Below are 17,493 nucleotides of genomic sequence, written 5' to 3'. Positions count from 1 at the left end.
CTTTAAAGTTTGAAACCAGAATTGATGTAGAAAAGATGCAGATTGAGGAGCTAGCACTCACCAAAGTGGGAAAGTGGAAGTATTCCCTAGATCAGATTGCTTCTCAGATCTCAAAAGAATTATTAGTAAGACTGCAATCGAGGTGGGAATTAGCCACACAAATAGCAAAAGACATCTATGAACAATCCTTGAAGAATCTATTACCAAATCTCACTGAGGCAGAAGTAAAGGTAACCATGAAGAATAATGAAGGTAAAATGATGATTATATTTCACACATGTTTGATTCTAATTAAGGACATTGAGCATGTTGTAAGAGATTTAACAAACATGTAGAAGAATATCTATCATCTGCATAAGCCTAGTGATGATACAGTTGTGATCAAGGATGATGATGGTGATAGTGATGATGAAGAAGATGAAAACACTCCATGTGCTACTATTGATATTGAAGATTATCAAGCACTAAGGGCTAATGATGAAGAGAAAGGGGAAGAAGTTGAAGAGGAAGACAAGGAGGAAGTGGATGAAGAAGATGACCCAATGAAGATTGCAGTAGAAGTCATTGCTTCCCTTCCTCACTCTCCACCTAAGTCAACAACATCATCAGGGTTGGAGACAACTTCAATAGGATTGATTGCATCTACATCAGAAATATCATCTACTCCTGCCACCCCACAACTCCAATCATCTTCTATGGAAGTATTAGTTACTTCATCTACCGAGCTGCAACCCTCTTCATCAACACCCGAGCAATCAATCACAACATCATCAACTATGCCAACTTCTTCTACTCCATGTACAGTAAGCTCGATAGCCCATTCTATAATTTTGTCTACCACAGCTCTGACTGCACCAATCTTTGTTAGTACTTCAATTATAAATATTCCAGCCTGTACATTACCTATTGGTACATCATTTTTGGGAAGCACATTAATTTTGGATACAGTTGGTACTTCTCTCAGTTTTCCTCTAGTTGGACCAATTCAAGTTTTTTTTGCTAGTTGATCTATATCAACTATTGTTTCTGTTTCTAAATCCAGGAAAGTAAGCATTGAAGTAAAACCTAAGACTCCTCTAAAACTTCTACTTACTGGTAAGGAAATTCATGAAGATTTAGACATGGATAAAGAAATTATTATTCCCAAGATAGATTTAGACACAACCTCAGCCAATGAAATGAGAATGGTCAGTCAACTTTTAGAACTAAAGGCAAGGTAAAAGCAACTAAGAAAAGAGAGGGACAGAGAATACACAATAATCAAGAATGCCAAAAATATAATTACTGAAGCTATTGGTGTTGATGTTGATCCATCTCAACATATTTTGTTACAATTAGAAGAGGCTGTAAATAAGTTCAATGAGGACATCTCTAGGAAAGAGAAGCTCATTGAAAAGGTAGAGAAAAATTTTGACAATAAGGTGCTTGAGCACATTGCAATAAAGCAGGTAGAATTATCCACAATTTTGAGCAACCTTGAGCAATCTTTTGCAAATGTAACATTACTTTTTTGCAAGCTCTGTGATGTTACCGAGTACACCAAGGATGTTAAAGAAAAATTAAATAAGATAGATGTGGAAATGAAGGCTAGTGCTCAAAAGTTACATCTTGACCATAGTTCAAGCTCTTTACATGACATAAAGGTGAAATTTTTGTCATAAATGCAAGCAGAGTTACTTAGAGAAGAAGCCAAGATCAGATCTACATTGATTGACATCCAGAATATGATCCTTCCAGTCACGGACCAAATACAGAAACATATTACTGATTCAAAAATATTGATTCAAGACAACAATTTTTCTATAGCAGATCATATGATTGAACTTTCTGTAGAAGTTCAAGTGGCTCTCTCCTCCTGAAAAATTTTGCAAGATAATTGGGATAAGACATTGTCTCTTATTCTCAAGGTACACTCCAAATTTCTCTCACATTTTAGTGTCTCTATTTAAATTTATTGTATATATTCTTTGGCATTATTGTCAAAAAGGGGGAGTATGAGATGAACAAGAGAAGAGAGCAAGGGGAGTAAAAGAGACTTGTGAAGAAATAAAAATAAATTGACATATGTATAGATAAATGCTATGTATGCCATATGTATGGGGGAGATATGTAAGATATGTATATATAGCAAATTTACAAAGATCAATTTTGGTCAATCAAAATCAGAATGTCAGTTAACAAAAGTTTTGGTTCATAAGTGTTTTTGTCACTAATGCCAAAGGGGGAGATTGTTGGAATTATGATTATTTTTGTCATTAGTGACAACACTTACTCAATTCTGAATGCTTACCGAGCATCCAGTGGTTACCTTGTAAGCTTAGCAGGTATGCAGTTTACACCAAGCATTCCTAAAGCTACTGAGTAAATATAGGAAATGTCAAGACCAACAGTGTCTACCAAGTTTCTCAGTGTCTACTGTGCTTCATAGTGTCTACCGAGCAGTAAGTTTGTGTCATGGATATTCAGTGTAAACCAAGTGTTGGAAGAAGTAGTGTTTACCGAGTGAAGCAAGGTAAACTCAATATGTGGTATCTACCGAGTGACACTACATCTACCGAGTCACTAGTGGTTACCGAGTTTAGAACTGCATTGAGTGATTAGTATGGACAGAGCCTTCACTTCTATCAAGTGCATGATGATGCTAAGTAATGCAGTGGACGCCGTGTATTAGAAGGTCACCGAGTTAGTTCAGTGAACCTGAGTTATTTACTGTTGGGCCGACTTTATAATGTATTTGTTCACTTGTATTTTGGTTGACCTTGCAATTTTATAAATTTGAAAGGTATATATGTAAGATGTATTGTAAGATATCAAATATATGAAAGAATAACGAAGTAATGTGAAGTAATTTTGAAAAGTATCTGTGAAGGATTTTCAACAACAGTTCAAGGAATACAGCAAGGTCAATACAAAGGCAGAAAAGTTATATTCATCACATAAGGTGATCAGTGCATAAAGGATCTTATCAACAATCAGTTGTGAGTAGATCCACTGCTTCATCTTAACATGTGAATCAATTTTTTAAATCCTCTAACAAGGTAGACTTAATAGTCTTTGTATAAATCTCCTAACCGAGTACATACTTCATTGTATGCTTGTAAATCCTCTAACAAGGTGGACCTAGCAATCCTTTGTGCTCCTAACAGGGCAGATCACTAGAAGTGATCAATGTAAGCCTTAACAGGCCAACTTTATGCTACAGTATTGAAGTTTGTGGGTATCATCCCCACCCTAGTTTTACTTTCTATTTGGAAGGTTTCTGGGTCACCCAAATATTGTGTTCTTTTGTGTAATGAATGTTTTATGTTTTAGAACTAATGTATGTAGTAGCATAGATGGATGTGTGGTAAATTTAAAGAAAATTTTTAAGGTTATTGATTCACCCCTCCCCTCTTAGTAACCTATCATGTCTTGAATATTTCCAACATTCTTTTGCATCACCCATCTTGGAAAGAGTTTGGCTTCCAGACTATTTTTATTGCACAAGAACCAATACAAATTCAAGGTTCATTTGTAGGGAAAAGCATTTGACATGCTTGGGAAGTTGCAAAACCATGGCTTCATTGGGATAGAGTTGACTTGCAAGATAAGGTATCTTTCAATCAACACAATCTCTAGAAGGCATATTGATAATATTATATAATGAGGTGACCTCAACATATGAAGAGAGTTGTTTGTGATGATATGATAGATGTATTATGTATTGCACATGCAAATTTTGGTGTGTATAGTGAAGTATTGTAAGTAATGAATGATGGTATAGAAGGTAGTATATACTTTAGCAAGAATTATACTCTATGCATACATAGATGAATTCATAATAGATGACGTGATGACAATTGACATAAAATAAGACTAATACATTTGACTCTTGACTTGCAAACATGGATGAATAACAAAAAGACACACATGATATTGACTCGAAGTGACCAAACCTTTCAGGACAAAACCTAACCATTGACAAACATTGAACTGCATGAGAAAAGTTGATATAGGAACATGAGAAAATATTTCAAAACACAAACAACTCCTACCAAAGACACGACAAAGGGCAAGGGAAAGGAATAAGCATTAACTATTTTTTTCAAGTTCACCATACACATGATTAGAAGAACATTTAAAGAAGTTCTACAAGGAATTGCAGAAATCAAATTTCAACTACTGATCAAGGATTCAAGGTGTTGCAAGTATGGATGTGTTTGGTGTCTTGGAGTGGGTGACACACCTTTGTGATACAACACTTTAGAGCACTCTAAGATGCTTTCAACTAAACAATTCATATAAAAACTCTTTAAATTATAAATGTGTAGCATTGGTAAAAAAAAATATAAATATCTATGTCTATTAGCCATTTGACAATACCCTTGGGTATTGTTATTAATCTTAATATCTCTAAACATTTGTTTGCCTTTTGAATGTGTGATCTTATTTTTTTCTTGTGCTTTTTATTTATTTCTAGTCTTAATTTGTTGTACAAATCCCTCATCCTGTATTCATTATTCTCTTGTATTTAGAGCTAAATGGGTATCTATTCTACTATTTTTATCACCTTGATGATGAATCCTATAGTACAATTTAGCTCTTATTTAGTCAAATCTGAAAAAAAATCGAAATCCTTCATACCAAAAGTGAAAATTTTATATCTTTTAGGTTGGTTTATAATTCATATATAAATAGACCTCACTAATCATTTAATTTTTTCTATGTAAGAAAATATTATCATGTCCCTAAGTTTTGATGTTGGAGTTGATGAAATCCAACTCCGAAGACACCCAAGATCACCTGCATGTGAAAACTTGTCAAAGAGAAGCCAAGGAGAGAAGAGCGTGGAGCAAGGAAAAAACTCTAAACGGACATGAGAGACAACAAGTATGCAAACACAAGAAAATATGTATTTAAAATATGTTGAAAGTGTTGTTGTGTTGAAAATACAATGAGGGAGCCCGAATATAAAGAGCTCAAGGAATCTCCTAGAACAAGCTAGAAGACACTAGGAGATAAGTGTGACAACTAAGTATACATCCACATAAGGTGGAAAGTCCTCGAACAAGGTGAGAGGATAAGTATGATTTAGGAGAGAACAAACTCCCATATTGTCAACAACTTATAACTAACTCCTAGACTACAACTAATGAATGAAATGCATTTACTTAAGTAAGCTTAAGTAAATAGAATAAATAATTAGTAAATTAATTATTTACTCTAACACCCCCCCTTAAGTGCAACTTAGGGAAATGCCTTAAGCTCACAAAATTAAAAAATGCAAAATGCAGAATGGGTCCTGGTAACAAGGCCATGTTAGCTACCCATGTACAATGCAACAAAATGCAACCTCTGAAAACGGGGAAAGAGAGAAAACCACGTGGGAAAAACCCTCCCCCCAAAAGAGGTAAAAACCTAGTGAAGAACTGAAGAAGCCTCCAACTAGGGGAATGTCCTCTAAAACAGGAACAAGGAGTGATCATGAAGAGCATCACTGAAGCATGAAGAAGTTGCAAATCTGCCATTAGAAGAAAATCGTAACTTCTGATTTGAAGTACCAACAAGGAAGAAGATGGCACGAACTGAGCATGTCTATATGGTAGATGATCCATCTCAACGAAATGCATAGGTAGCCAGCCACTGCAATCGCCTTGTATATGATCAACCACTGAATACATAGTTCACACTATCAAACCATCGAACCATGGATGCATTAGAACAACAACATTAACTCCCCCCCCCCCCAAAAAAAAAAATAAAAAAATAAAAAAATCTCCTGCAGACGAACCAAGAATGACGAGAGAGGAAGAGGTACACACCTATAAAGACACGGTCACACTGATGCTACATGGGGCTAATGTCATGGAAGGGACACTCACTTGACAAAGGGAGAATGCCTAAAACAACAAACAACTATCCCCTCCATGGTGCTTTATAAAAATAGTGCATGTACAACTGACTCAAAAACAACGTTCATGACCCCGAAATACAAAAGTGACACTTTATCTCAGTGCGATACATAAAAGTGCTTCAAAATGATAGCTACAATGATCAAAACTAAAAAAAAGCTGCAACAAAACAAATACAACCCAAAACAAAGGAAACCATGCCAGGAAAATGATCCTCGGGTCTAAAACACTCAAGATATCCACCGTATAGCAAAAATGCCAAAAATATGATAGAAAGAGCATGGGCCAAAATGTAAGAAAAAAGAACCACATTTATGAAAAGGTGACAGAACCAGCTTTTCAAAAATATAAAATTTTCAAAAAACTGACATGGGACGCGAAAGATATGCATGCCGGAGTCAAAAACATAACTTTGGACTTCAACTAAAAAAATGGGTAATAAAAATGCATAAAAACCTAAAAATACCTGCATCAATATCTCTGTCTCGGAACCAACTTTTCAATGCTTCTTTTGGATCGGAAAAATACCTCCGTATGCTCAAGTTATGGTAAAAAAACTAACAGTAGCTCCAAAACAGAACTTGGAGAGGTGTAAGCAAGGTCTGATGATGTAGTGGTGACATCATGATGATGTCACCATTTCAAGCCATTAAATTTGATGGCTTGGAAACTATCGGCACAAAAAAAAATGCCATGTGGTAGAAAGTTGATGTGGCAGGGCCACGCGACACACATGCCACGTGTCACACCTGCGGCTGCTGACTGTGCAAAATACGCAGCAAGTTTGAGACGCGTGTCAAACGGAGGACATGTCCATGTATTAGCAGATGTGTACAGACTGAGCCGAGGTGGAAAATTGGTCACAGAACAGGAGGAGCAGTGGGATCAGAGGCGGAGCGGCGCTGCAGAAGAGAGGCACCATAGGGAGGGTGGCGGGCCAGCTGAGCGGTGGTCATGTAGCAGCTACCCCGCGACTGCGCTGCAAGAGGCAGCGGTGCCTGGGTGGCGTGCGGGTAGGGCCGCATTGGTGGCCCTGCGATTTTTAAAATAAAATCACAATAAATGACTTGAAAATTGTTCGTACGACCTCTCTAGGAAATTTTTTTTTGGCCTCCCAGAGCTTTGTCTCCAAAAATAAAAAGTTTTATATGAATCCTGATTGTAAACAGCCTTCCGGATCCAATGGTAGCATCCGTTTGGGCTGAAAGTGCTCTGAAAAATCACTGATCCCCTAATTTGAAAAAAAATGCACAAATAAACTAGGGTTTGTGACTCCAAATCATGGCTTCAAAAATTCTTCAATGAAGCAGCAGTAAGGAGGCTTTGATACCATGTTGGAGTTGACGAAATCGAACTCCGAAAATGCCCAAGATCACCTGCATGCAAAAACCTGTCAAAGAGAAGCCAAGGAGAGGAGAGCGCGGGGCAAGGGAAAAACCCTAAACGGACATGAGAGACAACAAGTATGCAAACACAAGAAAATATGTATTTACAATATGTTGAAAGTGTTGTTGTGTTGAAAATACAATGAGGGAGCCCGAATATAAAGAGCTCAAGGAATCTCCTAGAACAAGCTAGAAGATGCTAGGAGATAAGTGTGACAACTAAGCATACATCCACATAAGGTGGAAAGTCCTCAAACAAGGTGAGAGGATAAGTATGACTTAGGAGAGAACAAACTCCCGTATTGTCAACAACTTATTACTAACTCCTATACTACAAATAATGAATGAAATGCATTTACCTAAGTAAGCTTAAGTAAATAGAATAAATAATTAGTAAATTAATTATTTACTCTAACACTTAATATTAGAACACCCCCTCAAATTTAAAGAATTTTTTTATCGGTAAAAGGCAATTGCCTATATATTATTTAATTTTTAACAATATTTACATCAATATTTATCCTCGTTCAGGTGCAGGCATCAATGGAAAATGAACGGGAAAGAAAATCCTCGGTATAGCCTAGGACGAAGCGCCCTGTCTACTATATACAGATGCCCCTTAACACCGCAAGGTCTTTGAGAAGGTATTCCTCCCCTAAAATTTAATACATCAATAGTTTTATACAAGTTTCTCCAATGGCAAAGTAATACATTATTTTTGCATATGAACATGTAGTAATAATTTTGATATGACTGCCTTCACTTCTCTCCATATCCTGGACCTTGTGACCTGGTCGACAGTCTCAAGCTTGATAATCATGGTATGCATTTCTTAGCTTTGACTAAGATTAGGGAGAGACAAAAATATCATTAATATAGACTATTTTAGAAAAAAAACTTTCCACAATCTACTTATTTAAAAAATTCCCCTTAGATTTCTATACTTTTTACTACAATTTAAATTCCTATTTCCTATCATAAAAGGCTATAGTAGAATAATCAGAAAAAATTAAAGAAATTTTATCCATATACACTAATTTTTTTATTATCTTAAAAATTAATTAATGAAACTCTTAAATATTATTTTAAACTACTACATAGACAAAGGAATTAATATATTTTTTACTAAAATATACAATTTATTAAAAGTTCACAAAACTTATTACAAAATACATCTACAATGTAACATTCCGCGGTCATAACCTAAACAAATTAAATACTGTACTACGTGTTTCATTACACTAAATGTCTTAAGAAAGATTCAATTCTTTTGTAGTTTGAATCTAGGGAACCTTTGAAGGTATCCCAATTAGGGTTTATGACAAAATGGTAGGAATTAAACGTTCATCTAAACGTTTAAACCCTAGCTAGGGCTTTAGGTCCGTATTCCATAGAAGAAAAGGAACTCACTCTTGAAATCTGTTGCTCAAACAATTATCATTCAATCTTTTGATTGAAATTAACTCTGTGAAATTCCAGCAATCAAACAATGGCTTTGTTTCAAATAATGCGCAGAGCAAGGAGCACCATTGTTCCAGCGGCAATGACCCTCAAAACCTTGACCCGACAGAGGGCAATTCATTCAGCCGTAGGGAGTTCCGTTCAAAGCCATTGCAGGCTGCAAATAAGAAAGCGGAATCCGTCGACTGAGAGCCGCGCCTCTTTTGCTTCTTCGGCTGTTGCCACAACAAAAACAGATGTGAATCTTATTCAAGTTCTCGAGAGTGAAATACAATGCGCCGTTGAATCCGACTCTCCAACTGAGGTACGGGCAAATAAAATATGAACTCGAATGAGTCTTTCTAGGTTTTATTGTTTTCAAAAATTACATTGCATCGGAGATTTTCTGGATGATTTTGTGCTTGAATAGTTTTCCTAGTTTTTCTTTCTTTATTTTAACTAAGGTTTTTCGTTGTTAAAATTGTTTTTTATGGCGTAGCAATTGTAATTTTCGTCTGGGAATCAATGCTTAGTTTTATCCAATTGTTATTTCTGGATCAACTGCTCTGCTACGTTGTTATAGAAGTCTGTTATGTATGAGTGATAAATTCTTCACTAAGATCTGTTTAATTGTATTGATTTGAGAATTATACTTATGATTTTTTTTTAGCACAGTTACCTGGAGAATTGTACCCTGATCCCTGATATTTGTAGGCATATTAGAAACACGTCCCTGCCTTGAGGACCCATCTTGAGATGTTTTTAGACATTAAAAGACTGAAGATGAAATTCCTCTGTACCTCCTTTTGTCTGCTAGAACCATCCCTGGAAAAATGAGAAACTTCCTTAAGAGGTTTCTTATTTTTAGCATAGAAATTAGACTGCCTGTTTTCCTGGTGTGTTGATATATGATTTTGAAAAGCTAAAAGGACTAAAGAGTTATTTTTAAAAACTTCAATTTTTAATTATTTAATAAAAAACTAATTTTTTTTGGTTTTTTTTAGTAAATCTCAAAGATGTAACAGCATGAAGAGAAACAATAATAAGGTTTAAGATATGAGCATACATTGAATTTTCATCATTTGATTGAAAATATAGTTATCATCAAGTACTCCCCTTTGCCATGTTATTAATGGCATTTGTCTCCCATTCACTATCTTCTGTCTCTAGGCGATTATGGTTTGAAATTTATTTCTTTATTTCATGAGGATAATTAACAAATAGCAGTATTCTTGAATTATGCTTTCATTGACATTTTATTTCAGTATTTTCAAATGCAGTTTTTTTCAATTCTAAGCTTTTTAAGTAGTGTATATTCTTTATAATTGTCCATTCAAAGTATGATTTTTTGTAAATTTTAATTATATAAATATTTTTTTATATTGGCCTTCTCTGAGTATTCTGTTCCATACTGGTTTCCTAATCATGTTTTTTTGTTAAATTAAAACTATTATTAAGAGCTTTTAGTATATTGGGTTGCAGTTCAACAAATATATAAATTCAAAATAAATCCGAGCTTCTCGTGTGCTAGTTCTTCTGCGGTCCAGTTTGCAGGTTTACAAGTATCTTGTTCAAAAGTAAATCATCCATGATTTTTGGATTTATTTTCTATCTTCCTAGTTGCAGTTTTAGAATTGTGTATTCACTAATATGTTAACAAATCTGTTGAAGGTTGGGACAAAATATTTGTAAGTCCTACCCAATATTATTGTTTATCGATAAGGTTTAAAAAATGTGGTGTTTCTACTTCATGCGAGTTGCTTTCTTTGCATGGTATTTGTTTCCAAAGTGTCTTTGGAATGATGCAAATTTCATTATGGCCTGTTCCTTAAATTGTTTGATTTGCTTGTTGGTAACAGGTTGTGGTACCCCCTGGTACAATTCCTTTTACTATCGAAGATAATCCTGGGGAGCATTCAGTTATTTTGCAGAGGAAGTACGGGGATGAGGATATCAAAGTTGAGGTATTAGGAATTGGCATGGTTGATCAGGAAGAGGAAAATGAAGATGAGGATGAAGATGATGAAGGAAAAGGTTCCCAACAGCCCCAGTTGAACTTTAATGTGACCGTATCTAAGGGTGATGGCCCCAGCTTGGAGTTCAATTGCTCTGCATATCCTGATGAGATTGTTATTGATATGATGTCTACTAAGCAGCCGAAAGACAATGATGATGTTATTGCCTATGAAGGGCCAGCCTTTACGTAAGTACCATAAGTTTTCCAATTTTCTTCTGATTCTTTCAATAGCTGCAACTACAGATGGACAGTTTTAGTAAGGATTTTGAGTCAGATAAAGAGTGTTCAGATTTTAAGAAAATTAGGAAGGATTTAAGAGGGTTTAGATTCTACTAGGGCTTGCAGAGTTGCAGAGGGTTTATGTGTTTACATGGTTTAGCATTTAAGGTTCATGTCAATCTTCATCACTTGATTGAAGCATTCTTGGAGTTTAAAAAGGATGAGTGGGTAACAGGGCACTTGCAGTTCGATGCTTGGAGGGGTTTGTTGGGTTTCTTGTCAGATTAGGGTTTCAAGCTTTTGTTACAAAATATGTGAGCTTACAATACTAGAGTGAATATTAGTGTCCATGAACAGGGCTCTGGGCCTTAGAAGGTTTTTACATCTGATTTAGTTCCCTTTAATGGAAATGATTGTTTCTAGTGTTAGTCCTTTGAAGGAGAGGGTTTGCATGCTGAGCTTTTAGTAGAGAGACAAGGTTCAGGATTTTTAAAGATTTGCTTCTTTTACCCTTTTAGTTTTTAAAGGATTCACTTTTGAAATAAATAACTCTGCATATTTGAGGGATTTTAATTCTTAATTAGATAAAAAAAGGTTATAGGATTTGGTTCTTTTATTTATATTATGGTCTCCTGTTTTTCAGGGTATATAATTATTAACTATTATCTTTTTTGAATATAGGGACTTGGATGAGAATTTGCAGAAGAGCTTTCACAAATACCTTGAAATACGAGGTATCAAGGGAAAGCTATCAAATTTCCTCTTGGAATACATGATAAACAAAGACTCCAGGGAGTATATTAGATGGTTGAAAAATGTGAAGAGTTTTGTTGAGATGTAGAGTCTACTCTTTTTTTTTAATTCAAACATTTTTCCTTCATGAAATAAAGAAGGATGTTGTACCAAGAATTTTAATGCTTCATCTGACTCAATTCCTTCAGAGTCTGAGGTTGTACGCCAATGTAATTCGGATTCCTTTTTAATGGTATGGACATTTTACAAGCAAGTTCTCATTTAATTACAGGAATCTTGTCTTGTGAATTTTGTTCTAGAAGGTTAATCTTGATATGGATGAATGTCCCTTTTGGCAACAGGACGTTAATGCTTGTCAAGATGGCAAATGGTCAAATGCAAATTCGGTGTGAATAAGTCAAATCCTCCATGATCACTGATTAATCATGATCAGTCACAACCTTTTGTTTAATTTTTTCTATGATAATAAATATGCAAAAGCTTCTGCTTAATATCGTGCAACATATCATCCTGATTATATCAGGGTTTTGTAGAGTATGAAGGGAAAGATGAGAAGAAGCCACATTTTTAAAGCTTCCAATGGGTTACATAGGACAAGTTATTGTGAATCAAGCTTGAGGACTGGTAGAAAGTAAGAAGTTAGTACCACAATATGATATCAGCAAGGACGGGATGATGTAATATGAATGCAGAATTGAACTGTTCAAAATTACAGTGGGTTTTACAATTTTTATTTTATTTTTACCAATGGATGTAAGAGAGTATTCCAGCTTCTGAGAACACTGTTTTTTTCTAAATTTAAAAGCTATCTATTTCTAGCAATTGCACACTTTTTCCAAGCCTATAGGTTTTAGATTTTATTTTCCTTGCAGAGGCTTGTTTGGATATATATATATATATAGAGAGAGAGATTCAACAATATCTCGTTTATCTTTTGAATTGCACAGATCCTTTGGAACAATAAAAACTATTTAGATTCCTATATATGTTGTTGATCATATAAAAAATGGTTGATTCAGCTGAATAGAGCTTGTATTTCATAGGGAGCGGCAGGTCACTCCACATCTTGGATGCTTTAATCTTTGATGTTGAGTTGTGCACACCATGCATTCTTCCGACTTTTTGATTAAAACATGTCTAGGACATGTCAGAGTTTCTAGTGAAAAGTAAAACCATGATGATATTTTGCCATTCTGTTAATTTTTTTGTAGACAATATAAGCTACATATTTAAGTGAGCCTATTTATGGATAGGTGATCTAATTTGCTAGGAGATTGCTATAGGTGAAAGTTCACCTATTAATTTAGTCAAAAAGATGGTGTGCTCATAAGAAAGTGTCTGCATGCAAATATAATAATCATTAGCAATTATCAACACAACATCAAGATAACTATTTTTGCTTTACAGAAACATTGAAAAACATAGATTATTAATTAATGCATTAAGAATGTGAAAAAGAAAAAAGAATTTTGTGTATTGTGTCAAAAGAAGATAAAAAACAGTTACTAATATATACTGTAAAAACAAAGGAGGGCGCCTTTTTTGGAGGGAGAGGGATGGCAACCACTTAATGTAGAAACCTGACGGATGGTCATGTTGGTTTGCAAGTGGTTTCACAGTGTTGAATGTGTACCACATGGCAGCAAGAAGACAACTGGCTCGATATGCTTAATCTTCCATAGTTTTCCCTTGCTAACAAAATAAAATCCGCTAGGAAAGCATGTGTTGGCAGACTCCAAGGCTACCTATCCTTGCTGGAATTAGTTGTTACCCATATGGCCTATTTGGTTGCGAGGATAGGAATTGAAAATTGCCAATTGCTATTGTAGAATTGTTATTTTGGAATAGAAATTTGTTCTCTGTTTGGTTAGATAAAATACAGATCTCGATGGTGAAGACATCCGTCTGGTCTAGGTCAAATCTACATTGACAGTGAAGCCATTGCATCCTGGTCACTCTGAGCTTGCGACACCATCCAGGTCTACGATCACATTTTTTTTTGAGCTGAATACATTGGATGATCAGACTCACATTGCCTTCGACATGCCAAGCTCATTGGTGTTTTATTTGAATCCGAGTTCAATCCATTGAGTGAAAGGATCTACACTGATCTGTGGTGACTTGCATCGTCAAAACTTCTCTAAAGTTTGCCCGACGACTTATCTGATCTGGAGCTTCCTTATCTGTAGAGCACGCGAGCTGCAAGTAAATCCGATATTTTCTTAACATTTTTATATTTATGCAGATGATATGAAGATAAACTCGCACTCTGTTGAAGAAATGGTTAGAGTTTTCAGTCTCTCAACATGCTCTCAATGCTCACCCCAGGTTAAAGTTGCTTCAAAAATTTAATCAAATTTGGGAAAAGTCAAAATGAGAATAGGAATAGCAATTCCAATAATACGTATTTTTGAGAATGGACACATGCTGATTTTGGGGCTAAAATGGGAATACACATTCCTATTCCCAATTCTGATTCGGTGCACCGAATGAAAAATTAAAAATAAATTCTAATGTTCAATTCCTATTTCGGTTCAATTCCAACAACCAAACAAACACTTGATGAATTTACTTACATCTATACTTAGGTCCTAAGTCATTCTCTACACATTTCATTTGTGTATATCCTGTTGTTGGTGAATTCATTGAGACCACATGTTTACATACTTTTTCTAGGCCTTAATGTCTTGGTTTTAAATTACGAGAGCCTGCAAAATGGTGCAAAACTATGAAGACATGAGAAAAATAAGGGGTTATTTGTGTGAAGCAATTTCTTGAATTTGGATTTTGATAATAGGTCGCTTGGTTTCTTGCAAGCTTGTGGTACATTAGACACTTGAAATCCGTTTGTTTGCTGGAATTAACCTGGAATAAGGAAATGGGAATAGAAAAATTGGAATAAATCTATTCCAATTTTGGCCCAAAATAAGAATAAATCGAATTCTAATTTTTTATTGAAATTCGATTTATTCTCATTTTGGACCAAAATTGGAATAGACTTATTCCAATTTTCCTATTCCCATTTCCCTATTCCAGGTTAATTCCAGCAAACAAACGGGCTTAGGATTGTTAATCTTAGGAAAATATCTTTCAAATGCATTTGACCATGAATTGCCATGTCTTGTTTCTTTTGGATTATGAACATTTCAAATGCACAATGAAATATTGGGGGTTGTCTACTACATAGTTGTTAATGCCAAACAACATGTTGGCTTTCTCTACCATAAACAACATATTTACGACCAAGATCAAGCAATAGATACAATGATAGTGAGAGTTGATAGAGAATTAAAAACAAAACCTATCAAGTTTTAAAAAATTATATATATTTTTGTTATTTTAAAAATATTTAAATAATGAATACAACTTTTTCTTATAGGCTTTATAATTTCTGCATCTCTTAACTTCATCCATTCCTCTTGCATATTTGGTGCAAGTGTTGGATTGGCATGCCTCTATTTCTACCTAAAAGGCTTGGCATTCTCTTTCAAAAGAATGACATATGTTGAAATAGATCTTTTCTATAAGCCTTCAAATCATCACAAGACTAGGTAAAAACATGACTATATTTTCTTAACCGATCATTAACATTTTCCTCACCTTGGGGGACATCTTTCCAATATACACCTTTTTTGGTGTTTCATCAATACCCAAATTTATTTCTTCAAGATCATTGGGATCCCTGTCCTATGTTTGACTGAGCCTTGTCTTGGTTACAAAAACACCCTCAAGGATTACCAATCCTTTGGACACTATATTTGTTTCCAATTGTATCACTTCATTCCTAAAGATTGTATCCTCCCCATATATGATCTCAACTATAGCATTTCAATCAAGTTCCTGGCCATGATTTTGATCCTCACAATTAAAAAATCTAAGGATATCCTGATCATCCTCAAAAACTTGTCAATTCTCATTGTTATCAAGGATGGAAGGTTTGGTATGTACCTCAACCTTTGAGATTGCTACAAAAGTAATATCATAAGGCTTTAACACAATATTTTCCAACAAGTCAGTCATCTTTTTGTTTCCTCTATCCATCCATGTAATTCTAAAGGCATCAAAACCTTTAATTAAGTCACATATAGCATTCCTATACTACTTCAATCTCTTATTTTTGGAAGCATAGGTGGACCTCACTTAAGACACAACCAACTCAAAGTCACCAATAACATGTAGGTTTTTAATTCCATGCTTCTGTGCAAGCTTTGTCCAAGCAATAAAGCCTCATACTTCGCAATGCTATTAGTATAAGTAAAACTCAATGTGAAAGAAAACTTAAAAGTGTTGCCATAAGGAGAAATCATTAAAATTCTCATTCCTGAACCCTCTTTGGAGTCTGCAACATCAAATACATAGTCCATGGGTTACCCTTTGGAGAAATGACCTCAATCTCTATGGTCAAGGGGGCATGTGCGACCTTTTCAAGTACAACAACTTCTTCTCTAAAAGCATTAATGCCAATATTCATAAAGGAAGTCATTTCATTATCTGTATTATGCTCAATCATATGAGACACTCTAGATTCTCTTTCAACCCTTAATTTGTTATCAATGTGAAATGTAGCAAAAGATAAATCACATTGTAAATTGCATCCCATGGCTGCACTCCACATTTTTTAAAACATTCCATAGTGGGGTTGGATGTCAACCACCCCTTCAGGGTAAGTAGCTAACTTATATGGTAATGCTTTAATAGTCCCAATGACAATAACCTCTCTAGAATCTAAATCACAACATCTACCTTGAGCTGTATCAACCTTAAGCCCAAGGGATTCCATAATCCTAACATGCATAAGTGTATTAGAAGACCAAGAGTCTATCGTACAACTCTTTACTACTCTTTCATTTACAATAATGCTAAGAAAAAATGGGTCATTGTTATCAAGGTAAGCATTGTATGCGTTAGAATAAGAATGTAAAAGATATAAAACCAAAGCCAAACATCTAACAAGCTAAATCAATTAACAAACATATATGATAAACTAGTAAGGAAACTAAACAACAAAACATGCAAACCTACGTCTTCGTGTAGCCTCTTTGATGTGTTGATGTGGTCATGATCATGAATGTGTGCTCAAATCTAGTGCTCAAGCTTCAACAATAGATGAATTTGATAGATGCATGAAAATTTGACTATCGCCAATTAGCGTTTTGAAAGTAATTAGCTCTCAAAATGGTATAATAATTCTACTTAGAAGGTGGATGATTTGTGAGGTGCAAAGGGTTCAATTAATAGGCAATTGGGTGAGGAGGAGATAAGAATTCCTAATGGATAGTTAACTAACTAAGGTGTGAGATAGGCTTTAGATAACAAAGATAGGTGGAGGATATAGACTTCTGTGTTTAGAGATGGATGAGGGAGATCTAACATGAGATTGGACTTGGGCTTGATTCAGAGGGAATAAATCATGCCTTAATTCATGCAAGTGATATAGAGATGGATTTTAGACATGGAAGAGGAGCTGATGTGTTTCAGTTAAGGTGGGTGAGGTGGCTCAGTTAATTGGAGGATGTGGGAGGTGGATGGATTTGTTAGAGAAAAGGTTGGTGGGTGAGCTTAATTAAATAAATGAATTATTTAATTAAAATAAGAATTATTGGTGCATGAGATTTAATTAAATAAATGCATTATTTAATTAAAAGAGGAAGATTTGGTGCATGAGATTTAATTAAATAAATAAATAATTTAATTAAAAGAGGAATATTTGGTGCATGAGTTGAGTTTGGGTAATTGTTAGTTTAGAGGATGAATTTGTGGGTGGGGGGATTTAATTAATTAAATCAAT

General features: G+C 34.9%; 1 protein-coding gene across 2 annotated transcripts; it reads left to right on the top strand.

The window, feature by feature from the left end:
* Nucleotides 1–8,502: 8,502 nt before the first annotated feature.
* On the top strand, nt 8,503–12,527 carry LOC149531384 (uncharacterized protein At2g39795, mitochondrial-like). 2 transcript variants are annotated; one of them, XR_016358757.1, is made up of 4 exons: nt 8,503–9,041; nt 10,576–10,919; nt 11,634–11,937; nt 12,047–12,527. XR_016358757.1 is itself a non-coding variant. In XM_089810057.1 (3 exons), the coding sequence occupies exons 1-3, from the start codon at nt 8,766–8,768 to the stop codon at nt 11,791–11,793; spliced, it is 780 nt and encodes a 259-aa protein (XP_089666183.1). In that variant the 5' UTR covers nt 8,503–8,765; the 3' UTR covers nt 11,794–11,954. The 2 variants fall into 2 exon arrangements, 1 of the variants encoding a protein (XP_089666183.1); XM_089810057.1 differs by lacking the exon at nt 12,047–12,527 and having other exon boundaries at nt 11,634–11,954.
* Nucleotides 12,528–17,493: the final 4,966 nt, after the last annotated feature.

This window comes from Cupressus sempervirens, chromosome 11 (assembly GCF_028749045.1).
Source record: "Cupressus sempervirens isolate cs-2001-9-10 chromosome 11, ASM2874904v1, whole genome shotgun sequence".
Lineage (NCBI taxonomy): Eukaryota > Viridiplantae > Streptophyta > Pinopsida > Cupressales > Cupressaceae > Cupressus > Cupressus sempervirens.
Note: the sequence above shows the minus strand (reverse complement) of the source record. Positions and strands in the feature narration are given on the sequence as shown.

Bases quoted from the DNA above. Each gene is read 5' to 3' on its own strand.
- LOC149531384 (XM_089810057.1), top strand. From the start codon at position 8,766: ATGGCTTTGTTTCAAATAATGCGCAGAGCAAGGAGCACCATTGTTCCA. The intron at 9,042-10,575 runs GTACGGGCAAAT...TGTTGGTAACAG, and splicing joins AATCCGACTCTCCAACTGAG to GTTGTGGTACCCCCTGGTAC. The intron at 10,920-11,633 runs GTAAGTACCATA...TTTTGAATATAG, and splicing joins TATGAAGGGCCAGCCTTTAC to GGACTTGGATGAGAATTTGC.